Source organism: Oryx dammah, unplaced genomic scaffold (assembly GCF_014754425.2).
Source record: "Oryx dammah isolate SB20612 unplaced genomic scaffold, SCBI_Odam_1.1 HiC_scaffold_23, whole genome shotgun sequence".
NCBI lineage: Eukaryota > Metazoa > Chordata > Mammalia > Artiodactyla > Bovidae > Oryx > Oryx dammah.
The window spans coordinates 112,794,015-112,810,446 of NW_024070207.1; the positions used below are offsets into that span (position 1 = coordinate 112,794,015).

The window sequence follows — 16,432 nt, forward strand, 5'->3', positions numbered from 1 at the left end:
TGTGTGTCCAGGCAGCCCTTCCCCAATGATGGACAGGTACAAGAATATGACAGCCCCACTCCTTCTCCTGGGTTAGAGCAAAGCTTTATGGTGAAACTTATACTCCAGACCCCCTTGAAGGATCAGACAGAAGACACCTTCTGTGGGGCTTGAGATCGCTCCTCTGTTCCCCAGTTTTCCTGGGAACACTTTTTCTTTTTTAAAGATATATATTTTTTAATGTAGACCATTTTAAAAGTCTTTATTGAATTTGTTCTAATACTCTTTCTGTTTTTATGTTTCAGTTTTTTGGCCATGAGGCATATGGGATCTTAGCTCCCTGATTAGGGATGGAACCTGTGCCCCTGCATTGGGCAGCAAAGTCTTAACCACCAGACTGCCAGGGAAGTCCTGAAACACTTAGTCAATAAATCACTTGTACACAAAACCTGATTTCAAGATCTGCTTCTGGGGGAAGACCAACGGGAGATGTGTGTTCTTTAGTACAGTCACCATGTTGATGGCTGGCTGTCTCTGAGGCAGTGAGGTTTCCAAACCCAACTGGACCCTGCACACTGCTAAGCAGTACTTTCAGCTTTTAGTTCATTACACCTGGCATCTATCCTCTGTAAGACCTTTGGAAAGTTGAGGCCGCTAGCAGGTGGCCTTGCTTCTCCCCATTCCTCCTCCTCCAAGTGCACAGACCCTCTTACAAACTTCTGTCTCAGCCTTCCCCTTTAGTGCCTCCTCAGTGGGAAGAACATCTGTTCCCACCTCTAGAGGCAAGATTTCATCCTTTTGCTTGTCAATGACCTCCTCTTGACCTTTGTCAACCTCTGCACCTTGGCTTCTAAACATGTTTAAATATTGCTCAGACTGAAATAAGATACAGCTGAAAAAATTCTCTCCATATTGGAAATCTCCAAACCCAGCCACTATCCTTATTCTCTGTTCTTCATCAAGGGTCTAGAAGAGATGAGTCCACTTGCTGCCTCAACCCTTCATGCTACAACCTGCAGTGATCTGGTTTTTGAAGCAGCCCCCTCAATCCATTGAAGCACTTCTCTCTGAGGCAAGAATGGCTTTCAATTCTTCATGCCCCATCTTAAGAGCTTGCTATGTGCCAGGCCCTGTGTCGAGCTCTTTAGATGTGGACCTCATTATTGAGGCTGCTACCTTCACTCGTCCCCCAGTGACTACATTCCTTCACGCCTCATAATCCAAGTCTGAAACCTAGATTCCTCTTCTCCATTCCCCCACATCCAATCCATAAGCAAGGACACATTTGACTCTACTACTAAAATACACTTTGAACCTCTCTGCTTGTCTTTATCTCCATCACCAACACCTTTGTGCAGGCCACAATCATCTCTAGCCTTTTAAATATTCTCTCCTCTTCCTTGCTTATTCTATTACAGTTTATTCTCCACATAGCAGTGATATGAGTTCATCAAACCTCAAACCAAACCACTCCACTGCTTAAAACCTTCCAGTGGGGCTTCCCTTGTGGTCCAGTGGTTAAGAATCCACCTTCCAGTGCAGGGGATGTGGATTTGATTCTTGGCTGGGGAACTAAGGGCCCACATGCCGCAGGGCAACTACGCCTGCACACCATAATCTGAGAGCCCGTGCAACGCAATAAGAAAAACCAGCATGCTGCAATGAAGACCCAGTGCAGTCAAAACAAAAACAAAAACAAAAAAACCTTCCAAGGATTCCTACTACACTAAGAAAACCAGCACCTGTTGCCAAAATGGCCTACAAAGGCCCTGCCGGCCTCTGCCTCTTTCTCACCTCATGTCATGCCACCTTCTCCATGTTTAGGCGGCATTGTTTTACTGCAAGTTCTGGAAACATACTTTCCCACCTCAGGGCCTTTGCACCTTCAGTTTCCTCTGCCTAAAGTGTTCTTTTCTCACCCTATCAATCTCAGTTCTTATTACAGAGATGCCACTCACCCTCTGCCCCAGTTTCTCTTCTTCAGTCTTCTGTTTGTTTTCATATTACTTAACGGGGGTTATCTTGTTTACTCAGCTTTGTCCACCACCCACTCCCTCTAGTAAGCTCTGCAGGCAGGAACATATGCGTATTCAGTTTTCTCCCCAGGGGTGGTGGGGATAGGACAGGGCTGGTGTTTAGCAGAAGCATAGGACATTCAGCACAAACATTCCTTCTCTGTTATTTCTGAGGCCCACCTGCACCTCATGCCTTTCCCACATGCCGTGGTGCAACTAAGCGTGAGCACCAAGGAAGCACTTTGCGCTTCCTGTCACAATATGAAGCTTTCCCAGTGAACCCCCTTGTCTTGGTTTGGGTTGCCTCAAATCTAGATGTGGAGACAGAGACTTGGAAATGTCTATTTGGTGGTCTGTTTGGGTGGTGATCCCAGAGAACATAAGTGAGGGATTGAAGTGAGATGGGGAAAGGAAAAAGCCAATAAGAGCGTAATAATGAGTGAGTCACTTGCTGCTGAGGGCAACCGGGGCTCAGTCCTGCTGGGGACCTCTGGAAACTAGACCACATTTCACCATCATTCCGCCAGAGGATGGGGAGGTGGGGCATTTATCACCAACTGGCGTCTCCATTGGCTGAGGTTAGTCCCTAGGGGTGTCTGCTCCCCGGCAATTCTGGGTCACGGCTGTAGCACACCCAGGCACCCTGCCGTGGAGATGGAGAGAGCTCCAATGCAGAGAAGCAGAGAGATTCCGGCTTTTGAGGTGTACTGAGGAATGTCTACAGCTGCAGAGCTCATGTGGGTAGAGCAATACTGAGAAAGACATGAACGGTGTCTGCCACGCCTCCTCATGGCTTAAACTAGTTCACTTTGCGTTTCTGTCACTTCTGAGTAAAGAAGCCCCAATTATGCAGCTTATCTCAGTTCTTTCCACAGAGGCAGCCGCGTCCGTGTTGGGTCAGCCTTGGGTACAAGGCACTGCTGCCAGGAGCACTTTCCTTCACATAAACAACAGGAGGAGCTACTGAAGGGTCAATGGGGGCAAAATTTATGGGATGACTGCAGGGCAAGGTGTCAAAAATGGCTCATTGTTGTTCATTCATGGAGTGACGCCACCTAGTGTCTGGGGAAGAGCTCTGAACGCAGAGGAACATCCAAACATCTGGGAAATATTAAGGTGCCTACTCTAATCTCAGGAAGTATGGGCTTCCCTGAAAGCTCAGTTGGTAAAGAATCCGCCTGCAATGCAGGAGACCCCGGTTTGATTCCTGGGTCAGGCAGATCCCCTGGAGAAGGGATAGGCTACCCATTCCAGGATTCTTGGGCTTCCCTTGTGGCTCAGCTGGTAAAGAATCAGCCTGCAATGTGACAGACCTGGGTTTGATCCCTGGGATGGGAAGATCCCCTGGAGAAAGGAGATGCTACCCACTCCAGTATTCTGGCCTGGAGAATTCCAGGGACTATATAGTCCATGGGGTCACAAAGAGTTGAACATGACTGACTGACTTTCACTTTCACCCTAATCTCTTTCCCAGTGTATAAAGAATTCACTTTTGGTGCCACAAAACCTCAAAGTACGATGTCTAAACTGACTTTTGAAGACACAGTTCTTTTAAACAGCACATGAACAGAAGTTAATTGGTGGGCCCCAAACTGAGGTGCTCCACAATGATCTGCTGACTTCCTTCGCTACTGGAAAGTTGATTTTCTCTTTACTGACCTGAAATCAAGTATTGGGAATACATTCAGCTGCAGGGAACAGACATGCAACTTTAGGGGCTCACACAGACTGGAGCTTCTTCATCTTGTGTAACGAGAGGACAGGTAGTAGATGGTTGCAGGTTGACTGTGCTGTCATGGACTCAGACATCCCTCACTTATAACTGGATGGATGATAAGTGAGTCCACTGTTTAATCCTTCTACTGAAGGGGAGTTCTGTATAGAGGTAATTTTACTTTTTATTATGTTTAAAAATTTTTGGCTGTACCCCGTGGCCTGTGGGACCTTAGTTTTCCAACCAGGGATTGAACTTGCTCCCCCTGCATTGGAAGGTGGAGTCTTAACCATTGGACTGCCAGAGAAGTTCCAGGGTAATTTTAGAGACTAGAGAAGTAAACAAAGAAAAGAAAAGTAGTGCTAAAAATAATGAACATATTTTGTAGGATTTGGCAGTGTTCTCTTTAAAGAGTGTTTTGTCTGATACCTGGTCCTGGCCTTTGTCATACGTAAAATAGATATTTTCTCTTTTGTTCTGTTGCCTCACATGTTGTAGGGCTACAGTCATTGCCACGAGTAGAGGCAGCTGAGCAGAGAGAGAGACTGGGCCTTGGAAGCACACGAGTTGGTCAATCTGTGATCATTTTTGACCTACAAAAAGGACGATGTTTTATAGTTCATTGTAGTCAGACTGAGTGCTGATTCGGAAGTAACCTTCTCAGCTCCTCGGTGACCAAGCGAGGACTCAAACACTGCTTGGTGCTTGTGCTGCCTCTCTCCAATTTTTTATTCGACACTCTCAGTCTTCTGGCCTCTGGGTAATAAAGCTAAAGATAGAAACTTTTCCTACTTTTCAAACTTGCCTGTGCCCCCTCAGAATTTGTGAGAAAACGCAGCCAGCATCTTCTGGAAGATGAGGAGGGCAGTAAGATTCCAGAGCCACCTTCCGGCTGACATTTGAGCCCTGCTTTCAGCACGGTCAAGCCTTTTGGAGGCAGCGTATGGCTTGTATCAAACTCTATATTTAGGAAGAACAACTGTGAACTATGACAGGAATTCTCTTTAACACTTATCCTTAAACCGAGTTCCCCTCCAGCCCCGAGCCAGGAGCAGCTCTCAGTACCGGGTGAAGCACAGATCGCTTGAGCTATTTCAGCCACATGAAAAGCATCGGAACCGAGATCACAGCTCAGAGGACACTCAGCGTCCCTTCCACTCACTGAAGAGCCTTGTATCCTTGTACCTGGCTGCCTGGGACTTTCCTCAGGCAGGAAGCAAGTACACAAAGCAGGTAAGCAGGAGGACTCACCTTGGGCAACCGGGTTTTCTGAAAGAAATTCCCTGGCTACCTAACTTGAAGTGTGGCTACTTCTAACTTTGTAGGCTTGTAACTAGAGGGTGTAGCTTCCTTGTAAATTCACTCTCCATTGGTTACGTTGCTGCTTCTGTTTTCTAAATTGTTCGGAGGGTGGGGAGGTTGAAAGAACATTGAACGAAAAGTAGTTTTCATTGATAGTGACTTGAAAATTTCCACAGTCCAGCTAAGATGACTCTGACCCTGAACACTATGTCATTTTGATTCTCATGGCCATGGTTGCAGTTGATCAGCTGCAGACCTGACTCAAGCTGTAAGCCTAGAAATAATTAGGAGAACTAAGGGCAGAGAAAAGCTATGATGCTAGCTCTTTGGTTTACCTGAACACAAATCATTGCCAGAGCTGTTAACACATTACAAGTTTAAAACGCTTTTCTCTTCTCCCTAAGTGCCAGGCTTGACCTTAGTGATAAAGTTGTATCAACTTATAGAACTGTTAATACTCCAGACCTGTCTTTTTGAAAGCCCCCCCTTCGATCACAGCGTTCTCCAGACCCAGCAGAGGAGAGGGTGGCAACCCTGTCTCTCTGTGTGGGCACCAGAGGCTGACGCGTGGCACGCGGACTGCCTCTTCCCTCTCGGCACATCTCATGCAGAGTTGAATAAAGAGTTAGTTTGGACAGCTGAGCATCTTTCTGCACCCTTCTTGGGAATTATTTTTAGCTGCAGGACAGAAGATAATTCCCTGTGAGACTGAGCTGTAGCCACTTACTTGACCTTTAAAAAGAACAAACAAAGCCCCCTCTCTCTGTATATTGATTTATTTTCCTCTGACTCCCTTTTTCTTAAATTAGTGCTATTAATGTTGACAAATGTTTAGTACGTGAAAGAGTCTTATTTAGAAGTCAGATATAGATGCTGTCCAATCAAATACCAGCTGAGGAATATTGTTCATGACTCAGCGTATAGACCATTAAAGATCCCCACAGACTTGCACAAGCGCCAGGAAAATTCAACCATGCGAAACTGGCAAGCATTTCCATTATAATAGGCTTTGTAAAAGTCCATACACTCCTGGTCAAACTGTCTGTGTTCTCCAACTGAAGCCAGAACTAGGAGATGCAGTAATAGAGGTACTCTAAAGAGTATCTCCTTGGATGCAAAGCTGTGGTCCCGATGTGAGTGGAGTTGTACATCGAAGGCATAGCTTTCTTTTTGGGGGCCCAGGATGAAGCAGGCAGAAACAGAAGGAAGGTGCATTCTACACCCTGCATCCCTAATGGAGGTGAATGCAGGGCCATGAAAGAGCCAGGGAACACTGTCTATTTTTATTCACCAGTCTGCTTTGCCCTGATTTCTCTGAGAATAATGAGGACAGCAGGATGGGCTGCAGAACTGATGAACACGAACGTCATCTAGCCTGTTTGCAAGGAATGAGAGCTGGGATCTGACCAACTTTCTAGAGATGTCTCTCTCACAGACTGACATATATGTTGAGAAGGAATCTGTATGCAAATAAGGTTATACCAAAGCTATACTGGAGACGAGGCCCAAGGAATATCCATCCGTTAGGCTGAGGGGTCCACAACATACCACGAATCCAGTTTAGCAAAAAACAAAATCAGTCTAATTAAAAAAAAATCCATGCAGTACAAATGCAATCATTCATTGCCTTATTTTTTTCACATTTTAACTTGCTATTGTAACAACATAAATAAATTCCTAATCCCCACATTTCAAATTGACATACATTTTTAAAGTTGTCGAGTGTTAATAGTTAAACTTTAATTGTACACCTATAGAGAATGCTATAGGATGAGATATTTAAAGTCCTGTGTGAATTATTGCTTTGTGTGACTCCTAATAGCTTTTGAGGAATAGAAACATTAAATATTAAACTATGAAGCTTTTCTTTTTGAAATTGAGCTTTGTGTCCTAGATTCAAAAATTTAAAATCCTTCATTGACTTTTTTACACTGCAGAAAAGACAGCAATCTATCTGAAACATATCACAGAGCAAAATGCATTCCTGATTGTTCGACTTGTGAGAGCTTTTTAATTTTTTTAACCATATTGAAAACAATTCTACCTAGACCCTTATGCATGGTGGCTATATCTATATATTACCAAAACATTCAGGTAGAACTTAAAAAAAAAAACCCATTGTTTTCAGGTATGTGATTCCAAAGACCATATAGTTACATGTACTATTTTTGAGAGTTTAAAAAATTATGTAATGATTTAACTTCATATAACAGAGCCTAACACTTTGAAGACTTTTTCAGAGTTCTCAGATCTTTTATTTCTAAAGTGTTGTGGGGCATCACTATCGCAATTCTTACTCTGTATTAAAACTGTATAGCAGTAAAGAACTAAAAGTCTCCAGCTAAATGCAATGGCAATAAAACAATAAATACTTGCATCATGCTTTATATACTTCACAAGGCATTTTCAGGGCCCTTATGTCATTTTGATTCTTACCACAACCTGTGAAGCAGGTAGAACTTAAAGAAGAGGAAATGGGCCTCGAGATGTTGACTGACATAGTCCAGGTAACATTGGACTTGTGGCAAATGCAGACCCTGCTGTGTTCAATTACTCACCAGTAACCCACACGCTTACATCAGTCAATTGAGGAAACACTAATCAACCCAGTTTACAGTTTGGGGATTAAAAAGCAGCATGTTTTTAATTCACTGAATTTCAAACTTTACCACTTGACCCTGTCATATTTAATTGACCAAGCTAAAACAACACATGTACAGAGCTGGGCTGTTGCCTGCTCCCTGAGCCCCGGTAGACCACGACCACTAGTCACTGGGCTCGAAGTCAGGTCTTCAACTGAAAGAAAGCAAAGGTCCTTTCAGAAGGAAGCACTGGTACACCTGGGGAAGCTGGCACCGTCCCGTAAGTCCTGTGTGCTTCCAGAGAGTGTTTCATTACAAGCAGAGAAGACAGAGGTAAAGCTTGCTTGGGAGCTGCCGGGTTTACAGAGCCCAGGCTTTGGACACACAGAGCAGGGAGATGCGGCCCCCAGGTCTCTGGCTGGAACAGACATGTGCCCAGCGAGCAGAGAGCATGGCAGTAATAGGAATGAAGTATGGGCCATTTCTCCTTGGGTGTTTGATGGAGGGGAGGCACTCCCCATGGACTGATTGCACAGCCCTGGCAACAACTCGGTTCAGATCAAAAGTTCAGTTTCAAGCAGAAAGCTTCCGAGGGCCCAAACAAAGGTGTTTTATTCCCACTACCTCTTTGCTTTGCCGTTCTGGGCAGGAGGGCAGGAGGGCAGGGAAGGAGATGATAGCGCCTTTCAAGTTTCTGGTTGCCTATCAGGAGCATCAGGGGCGAGGCATCTCAGCATTTCTCCTCCTGAATGATTTATCCAGTGCTCTAGTGTTCCCTGTCCCTGAGGGCTGAGGAAGGAGAGTCTCTAAGTAACCGGAAACTGAGACTGAAAGAATATATGGCCAGTGAAAGGGGTGATCGCCCAGTTGAATCATGAGTTAAATTCAAATTTATCGCTCCTGAGAATCTGAATGCCACCACCTCTCACAGTTTCTTACTTGTTTTTTTAGGGATAAGACTGCGTCAATATGTCGAAACAGCCAGTTTCCAATGTCAGAGCCATCCAGGTGAGTAGACACGTTTGTGTCTTCGCATCAGCAACTTCCAGCCTGTTTGCTTAATAAATCAGACTTTCTGTGATCGTTCACCCACCTGATGATTAACTTCACAGAGAGAAGAAAGACTTGTATAAGGTACAATTCAGGAAGAAAAAAGGCTGGTAATGTACAGCTGAGAAGGGAGAAGCTGTTTCTGTGTAAATATGCATAATTGTAAGGGACTCAAAGTTTATGAATGAGAATTAAATGGCCTACAAAAATGTAGTGCACATGTTTCTGATATGTTTTTTGATGTGTAAGTTTTTGATATGCTCATTGATAGAAATTTTAAAATTCCATTTTCATTTTTAGATCCAATTGAGTTTGTCTACTCATCTGTTTAGAATACATGGTTCTTGAAAAACGTCCTTTTCTTGTCAAATGTTCTTCCCAAGGCTTGGGTGTTTCTCTTTTAAAGTCTGTATTCTATTATGTCTCCTCATGCCCTCCCAGCAAACAAATTCTTTGGTTCTTTCAACAGACTTAAGTGTTACCTACAATAAGGGGAAGGGGAAGCAGGCATTTTAGAGCCCAAACACAATTACAGAGAAAGCTTTTAGTATTTGTTTTGACTCAATACTAAATTTGTTATTTCTCTTAAGAGCTCAGTGTTTAACTCTCAAATGGCTCCCACCCTGAGATGCTGGGCACAATGCTTTATTGTAAAATTCCATCTTTCTTTTCCATCAAAATGGAGTTATCTGTACTTTCTCTAATGGAACTTTTAAACTTTTTTTTTTTCCTGGACTTTCATGAATACTGCAGAACATATGGCAGCTCCTGAATACTTGGGGTCTGATGCACAATCACACATACAGCTATTCATAAGCAACACACTGTATGACCACATGTATGTGGTCAGGTTGTGAGGTGAAGGATCCTAGCACACACAGGTGGTGGAAGTGGGTGGAGGGATGTATCTTTACCTGTCATGATAATGCATAGCCTTAAGTGGAGAGGTTCCTTAAGTGGCAAGATGTATAATAACCTCAGAAAACCTGTCACAGAACAAACCACCTCGGAAGGGCCTATTGGCCAGGAATCAACTTTGCTTTGCCACGTTTGCCCTCTGGTGTACCCCTGATGAGTCTCTGATGTATCCGACACTGGTAGTGGACTTCATTTTGGCTCCCAGGCCTATCGGCATCCTTGAGCCTTTGAACTGTCTGTGTTACCCAGTGTGTATAGCTGTTAGTGGTACAGGCTGTGAAGCCAGAGATTACTGGAGCTTGAATCCTTAATCCATTTTGTACCGTTTCCACATCTGTAAAAAGGTGACAGCATTCACCTTCTAGGGCTGCACACAGAAGATGCTTAAAACAGTACAGTAAGCCCTCCTTAAGGGTCAAACTGTTATTATAATAATCATTCAGGAATGCTCTATGCTCTATATTAAAGTGACAAAAAATAATACCATTTAATCACTGCACTTGCAGCTCTTGAAGTGCTAAACATAAAATTTCCTTTTTATTTTGCAGAACATAAAAACATAGTCTCTCAGTCTGCCTTTTCTTTTCTTCCTTTTACAGCTGAAAATGTGTTTATTTTTCTTCCTTAGTGCTTCCTGGCCTCCCTCAAATCTACAATGAAAACTCATCAGTATTCTATTAATTTTGACCTTGATATATTTTTAGGTCTGTAATATTTAAAAAAACTCTCATTGACTGTTCATAATAGCTTTTATACTGCATTTGAAAAAAATCCATCTAGGATACATGTATATGTATGGCTGAGTCCCTTCACTGTTTACCTGAAACTATCACAACACTGTTAATCAGCTATACTCCAATACAAAATGTTTTTTGTGTTAAAAAATAAAAATAAAAAATTTAAAAAATCCATCTACTCTACCAACAAAGGCAATACAGTACTTCCTTATAGATGTGGTATCACCTCTTTCAATGTATTTTATGCCAGACAGAAAGCCTAATTTAATGCCCCTTCAAATAAAATTTTCTTTCTTGTGGTTAAATAGGATCTGCACTGATATTTTCCTATCATCTCACAGTAACCTAAAGTAGGGTCTATTAAATAAAATATGAAAATGGTTACACAGTACAAAATGCTTTATTGTAGGAACATTATATAGGGTATGGTCTTATGCAGAACAAATAGAAACCTCAACTAATGAGGGAGTGCCCTCGCTGTATAAATACTAAAGATCTTAAATATTCTATTCAATACACTCTAGCCACTTCTTTTTATTAGGGTCTTATCTCTAATCCAGTTCAGCTGTCATATTCTGGGCGCATGCTTTGTTCCAGTCACCATACTAAGTGTCAGCTATGCAAAGATGAATTGAAACCTGATCCTGGAATTTGAGGGCCTCACGGTCTCCAGGACTATGTGACTGGGCAACTTATTTCATCCTTTTTGTGCCTCGGTTTCCTCATCTGTCAAGTGGGGAATTCATCACATGTGAGCTCATAGGGTTGTTGTGAGGGTTAAATGAATCCATATGTGTAAATGCCTAGGTCAATCCGTGGCTTATTGCAACTGCTCAATAAATATTAGCCATTATTATCAATCATCATCATTGTAATCATGTGGTTCCCAAAGTGTGTCTCTTGGAAGAGTTGTTTTATGGGATGCTGTTAATTAAAGAGTTCCATGAAAAAGTGTTTGGAAACACTGCATTAAGCAAAGTTGAATAGGATCCTTACTGCAGGATTTCTCAGAGTCCATAACTTGCTAGTAACTTTATAACTTCCAAGAAGGCAGTGGTATACGCAATACTTTTTAAACATATTGGACCTTTGAAATGAGTATCTTGTAGGATAGTATTTTTCAGTGCAAACTTCTAGAAGTAACGGCTAGATCTCTATTTTGTCTGGATTGAGCGAATTGAAGCCACTGTCGACCATACTTCTAGCAGTCAGGCATAGGTAATTGAATTACTGTACCTGTGTGCTTTAGACAACATGAAGCCAAATGGTTACAGATCTCTACCTGGCCATTCACTCACTCTGTGACCTTAGTTCATCCTTAGTTTATCCTTCTGTAAAATAAGGACAATCATACTACTGAACGGGATTGTTATAATGAATACACAAAATAATGTATGGCAAGTGCCTGGTTTATTGCACACAAAGTCCTTAAGAGACGGTTCTTCTAATTATCCAAGTAATGCATGGAATGGCCTTGCTTTCTCTTCAGCTGCTTCCATCTCCTCCCTGCCCCAGACTAAGAGGGAGGCCAGAATGAGACCCACCCTTAGAGGACATGGATAGTTGTCTTTCACATTCACATTGAAGAAGAGATTGCATTTGAATTATAAGAAGATTCTATCTAAGTCCACATTTCTTTCAATTGTATTAATGAAATCTCATTTATGCCAGGGGCATAAAAATATCCTGAATAAATCAGTTAATCCTTCCATAGCCTGGAGAGGGCCTTAGTCTTCCAAGCAGCTGATAAGGTTCTGGACTGGATGTCGGCCCACCTCTTCTGTAAAGGACCAAATAGTGAATACTTTAAGATTTACAGATCACTGGGTCTCTGTAGCACTACTCAACTCTACTGTGACAGCACAAAAGCAGCAATATACAAGTGAATGGGGGTGGCTATGTGTCAGTGAAAATTTCTTTGCAAAAACAGGTGGCAGGATGGATTTGGCCCATGGGCTGTCATTTGCTGACCCTGGTTCTGTACTCTGTAGTCTGCTTCTTAAACCCCACTGTTGATGGGAATGGAGTTGCAACCAAGGTAACCTCAGCACACTAGGCAAAGTGGATCTGATACTTTCAGATGAAAGAATCTGACGTGACAGGTGGTGGGGCAAGCTAGAGCTGCCGGGAAATCTAACCCCATCAGCGATCTGTTCACCAAGTCTAATGAGACCAAATGACAACGACCACTGGCAGCACCTGCCTGTCCCTCCCCTGCCTCCTGAACACACCCTCTTTGGAAGGTATCATGGGGCCTCCCCGGAGCCTCAGCCCACTGAGAGCCAATGTTCTCTGGGTCATCAATGGCCCTTTTTCTCCATTGACGATCAAAGTGAGTGGAGTATTATTGTCCTTTCCCACAAGATCTGAGAGTTTCATGGTTGAACAGAAAAGAGTCCTGTATCCTACTCATAGCTGTGCTCTGTGACTTCACGCCCCCGTGGGCCTTGTGAGCTGCAAAGGGCATGGGGGCTGGTGGGAGTGATGCTGCATGAAATGACCTGTAAGCCTCTGTCCAGCCTCTAACAGTCTACGAACTTTTTACTTTGGTCGAATATACTTATATCCCTTTGTTGTATGCCAGTCTGCCTTAAATCAGTTTGGAAGTCACGCTTACAGGTTACTCATTACTACATAAAAACACTTAAAAACCTATTAGCTTAAAATAGTAATAACTATTACCTTTCACAATTTGATTTTGACCATTACAGACACCATAAAGGACAACATTACAGATAGTTATTAAAAGGACAGTATGGAGGTTCCTCAAAAAAACTAAAAATAGAACTACCATATGATCTATGAACTTCTTGAGACTAATTTCTAAGGTTTATTATTAGGATGATAATAATAGTCACAGTTTCTTCCGGGTTTATTATGTACTTGGCACAATGCAATGGGATTTCCATGGATTATAATGAAGGGTTTGAAGAAGCAAAAGCACTCACTCAGGATCACACAGCATGTGAGTAGAAGAGTCAGGAGCTGAACCCAACTTGCTGGATCCCAAAGCCCATGTGAGGAACCACCCTGCAAAACTGTCCAGACTCATTGCTTACCATCTCCACCTCGGCACACAGAGTAAGGATGGAGGAGTGGGAGCATCTAAAGGGTAATCATACTGACCAAGGCTACTTGAGAGAAAATTACCATTTTATAGATGCTGAATCCTCCCTTTTAAAGCCCTCAAACTGACATGCAGAACAGCTATCAGCATTTCAGCAGAAGCAGCTAACAGTTTACACTGATTAAAGTCACCTTACATGTAAGTCGGCTAGGAGTGAAAAGTACAAAGTACAGTGACTCAGTGACAAACGTGCTCTGGAAATACAAATGACCGTGACCACTGAATCCCACCGCTCTGCTTAGTTGATTTAATTAAGCTGCTTGTGAAACTAGATCTAACTTCTTTATCATACATTTTAGAGGAATGATTATATGAGCCTTGCATCATTAGTTAGTGTGTGGCCTCTTACCACGGGAAGTTTCCATTGTCACCCAATCCATGTGTAGAACAGAATATCTTGATGCCCCTAGTTTTAGTACTTCTTTTCTTTCCCCATCCATTACCATTGCTCTTCCACTCTCCATCGCCCAGGGCATAAGGGCTCCATGGAAAAGAAAGCCCAACAAAAATAATTACAGACAGGTGTTAGGGACTCTAATCCCATTTACAATTTTCAGTTAAAAAAAAGATTTCAGGTATATGACAGTCCTTGGTACAAAGGAAGAGACTATCACCACCCATGGTTTGCCAATTAATCAAATACATTTATGAAAGCTAAAAATAATAATGATGATACATACCTTTCTTTACTATTTTATTTAAATTTGTAAAAGAGAAAAAAAAAATGAACTTTCATTTACCACGTTTTTCTTTTGACCTTGGATCTACTGTTCCTTTCTTAGGTAAACCACTGTAATCCATTGTTTATGATTTCCAATGCTGGTTTCTTTGAAGTGCAGCCAGAACTTAAAATGGAGCAATTTGACTCTAGAGCTACTTCCAGCTGGTGATGTTTGCTGCTCTGCCCAGGGCTCCATATCGGTGACATGAGGCAAACAGCCATATACTGACTAAAAGGTGTCATTTTTTGAGGCTGACATTCACAAGTACATCAGAAACATAACCTACCTCCAACCAATTGTACACATTATCTTAATAGCTGTACAGTACATTCTTGAAATCTGCTTTTCCCTGGATGACAAGACTATGGTTGAGTCACTCAGGAAATTATTGAAGAGAACAAAAAGTGTTGAGAACAGAGAGGGGAAAAAAAACCTTTCAATATGAAACATCATGAGTGAAGAACTGGGGCTGAGTGGGAGTTTCTCAAAATGGTGTTGAGTGGGGAAGTTTTGTGCATTTTGAATCCATTTCACATTTCAAGAATCTCTACAGACAAAGAAGTTATGCATTCCAGTGATATAGAATTTTATTTTAAAACGGGTTGAATATATTTTAGATGGTGTATGTATGTGTGTGTGTGTGTGTGTGTCTGTCCGTCTTCCTAATTTGGGCTAATATATTAAATAAGAAATCTTAGTTTTTAGTTAGATATAGGTAAAACACATCTCTTTCTGAAAATCTTCTGTGAAGATGCTAGAAATCTCAAAATGCCATACCCTGCTCCATTCAGAGAAGGACTAAGATGTAAGAATAGGAAAGCGCAGGAAGAAATACTGCAAAATGCAACCCTGTAGGGGTTCTTCTACACGCAGGATGGGAGAAAGGCATGGGGGATGCTATAGATTCTGGCAGGAGCTGCTGGAGGCTTCTGAAAATGAAAGATAGAACCCATAGGGAGTCATCTGAAACAAACATGCAATGGGAGGAAACTCCCAAAGCCTGAGCACTAAAAAGAGAGATGGAGTGGGGACCAAGAGGAGGGGGAGACCAGAGGACAATGGCTCTGGAAGGTAAAGTGGAGTGGGATTGTCAGTACTCAGTGGCTGGCAGCGATCAGAACCCCACCCAGTGGGTAAAGATGTCATTGCATTGTAAATCACACAGGAGTGGCTTTGGAGGGAATATTGTTTCCAGAATTCTCGGGCTCAAAGCCCAGAGCCAAGCAGGAGAACAATACAAATAATTAAGGGACTGGTGGAATTACCTTACAGGGAATTCTTTCAGCTTTTCTTCACCTGGTGAGATCAAGCGTAGTATTCATTTCACATCAGATAGGTCTATTATCAGGGAACTGTATCCTGTTCTGGCAAAAGATGATCTAGTAGATTTTTTCCATTCCCAACTTTGAGGATGTAACAAATTCTGTATAGCTTGGGAAAGTGATGCAGTGGGTCTGCTGTGTCAGAGGCATATTTAAAAATATCTAAGATGAATGCATCTCAAGGACGGAAAAACTGCTAAGAGAATGTGTTACAAAAGAAAAATAAAAGCCCACTTCCTTTACATTTATGCAGAATCTATATAAAGAAGGAAGTCCAACCTTATATCAACCCAAGGTCATTGATTTCTGTGTTTATTTACTCTGTCATAAAAATGTAGCTCATATTCCAAACCCATTTTGAGTAGTGAATATGATGCTCAATTTGCAGATGGAAAAATCAAGTCATTGAGAAGGTATTTTATTTGTGTTCAAACAGAGCAGGACACGGAAAGAAACAAGAACATGACAATTCTCCCACCGATGGAATAAAAACAGAGCGCTATGGGTCTATACATTTCTATGAGATTCAAATGATAAGGAATTTGCCTATGGCTCTAATTTAGTCTATAATTTGTCACTCAGATATCACCGCCCTACAATTCTATTAGTGAATCATCTCTAATCATTTACAAAGCACTCTGCCGACATTCCCTTGGTGTGTATATTAATGACTGCATACTTGACATGTTCATAGGCTGCTGTGGATCCTGTCAAAAAACCCATTTAGGTTCCTGGTTTTTTGAGTGATGCCTTAAAGATGAAAAAGCATCAAGCCAGTTAATTAATGGCTCATTTTTCAGTGTTCCTTTGATGCCTATTCTAGAATTATCCATTTGTGTGCCCCTTTTCCAGGGCCATTCTCAAGGTGTGAGTTTGCAGTTTTAGAGCCGGTTTAGAGAATGTGAGAGTGGTTAGAGTTAACTTTGGTCCAGTGAAAAGAGCTCTTTGGAGAGGAGTTTGATAG

At 42.2% G+C, this 16,432-nt stretch overlaps 1 protein-coding gene across 2 annotated transcripts in view; it reads left to right on the forward strand.

Moving 5' to 3' along the window:
* Positions 1-4,458: 4,458 nt before the first annotated feature.
* SMPX (small muscle protein X-linked) overlaps positions 4,459-16,432 on the forward strand; it is a 50,140-nt gene continuing 38,166 nt past the window's right edge. For both annotated transcript variants that reach the window (XM_040266666.1, XM_040266667.1), the window contains exons 1-2: positions 4,459-4,941; positions 8,544-8,600. In XM_040266666.1, coding sequence (XP_040122600.1) covers positions 8,562-8,600 — 39 coding nt within the window. In that variant the 5' untranslated portion in view covers positions 4,459-4,941; positions 8,544-8,561. The remainder of the gene's footprint in view (positions 4,942-8,543; positions 8,601-16,432) is intronic.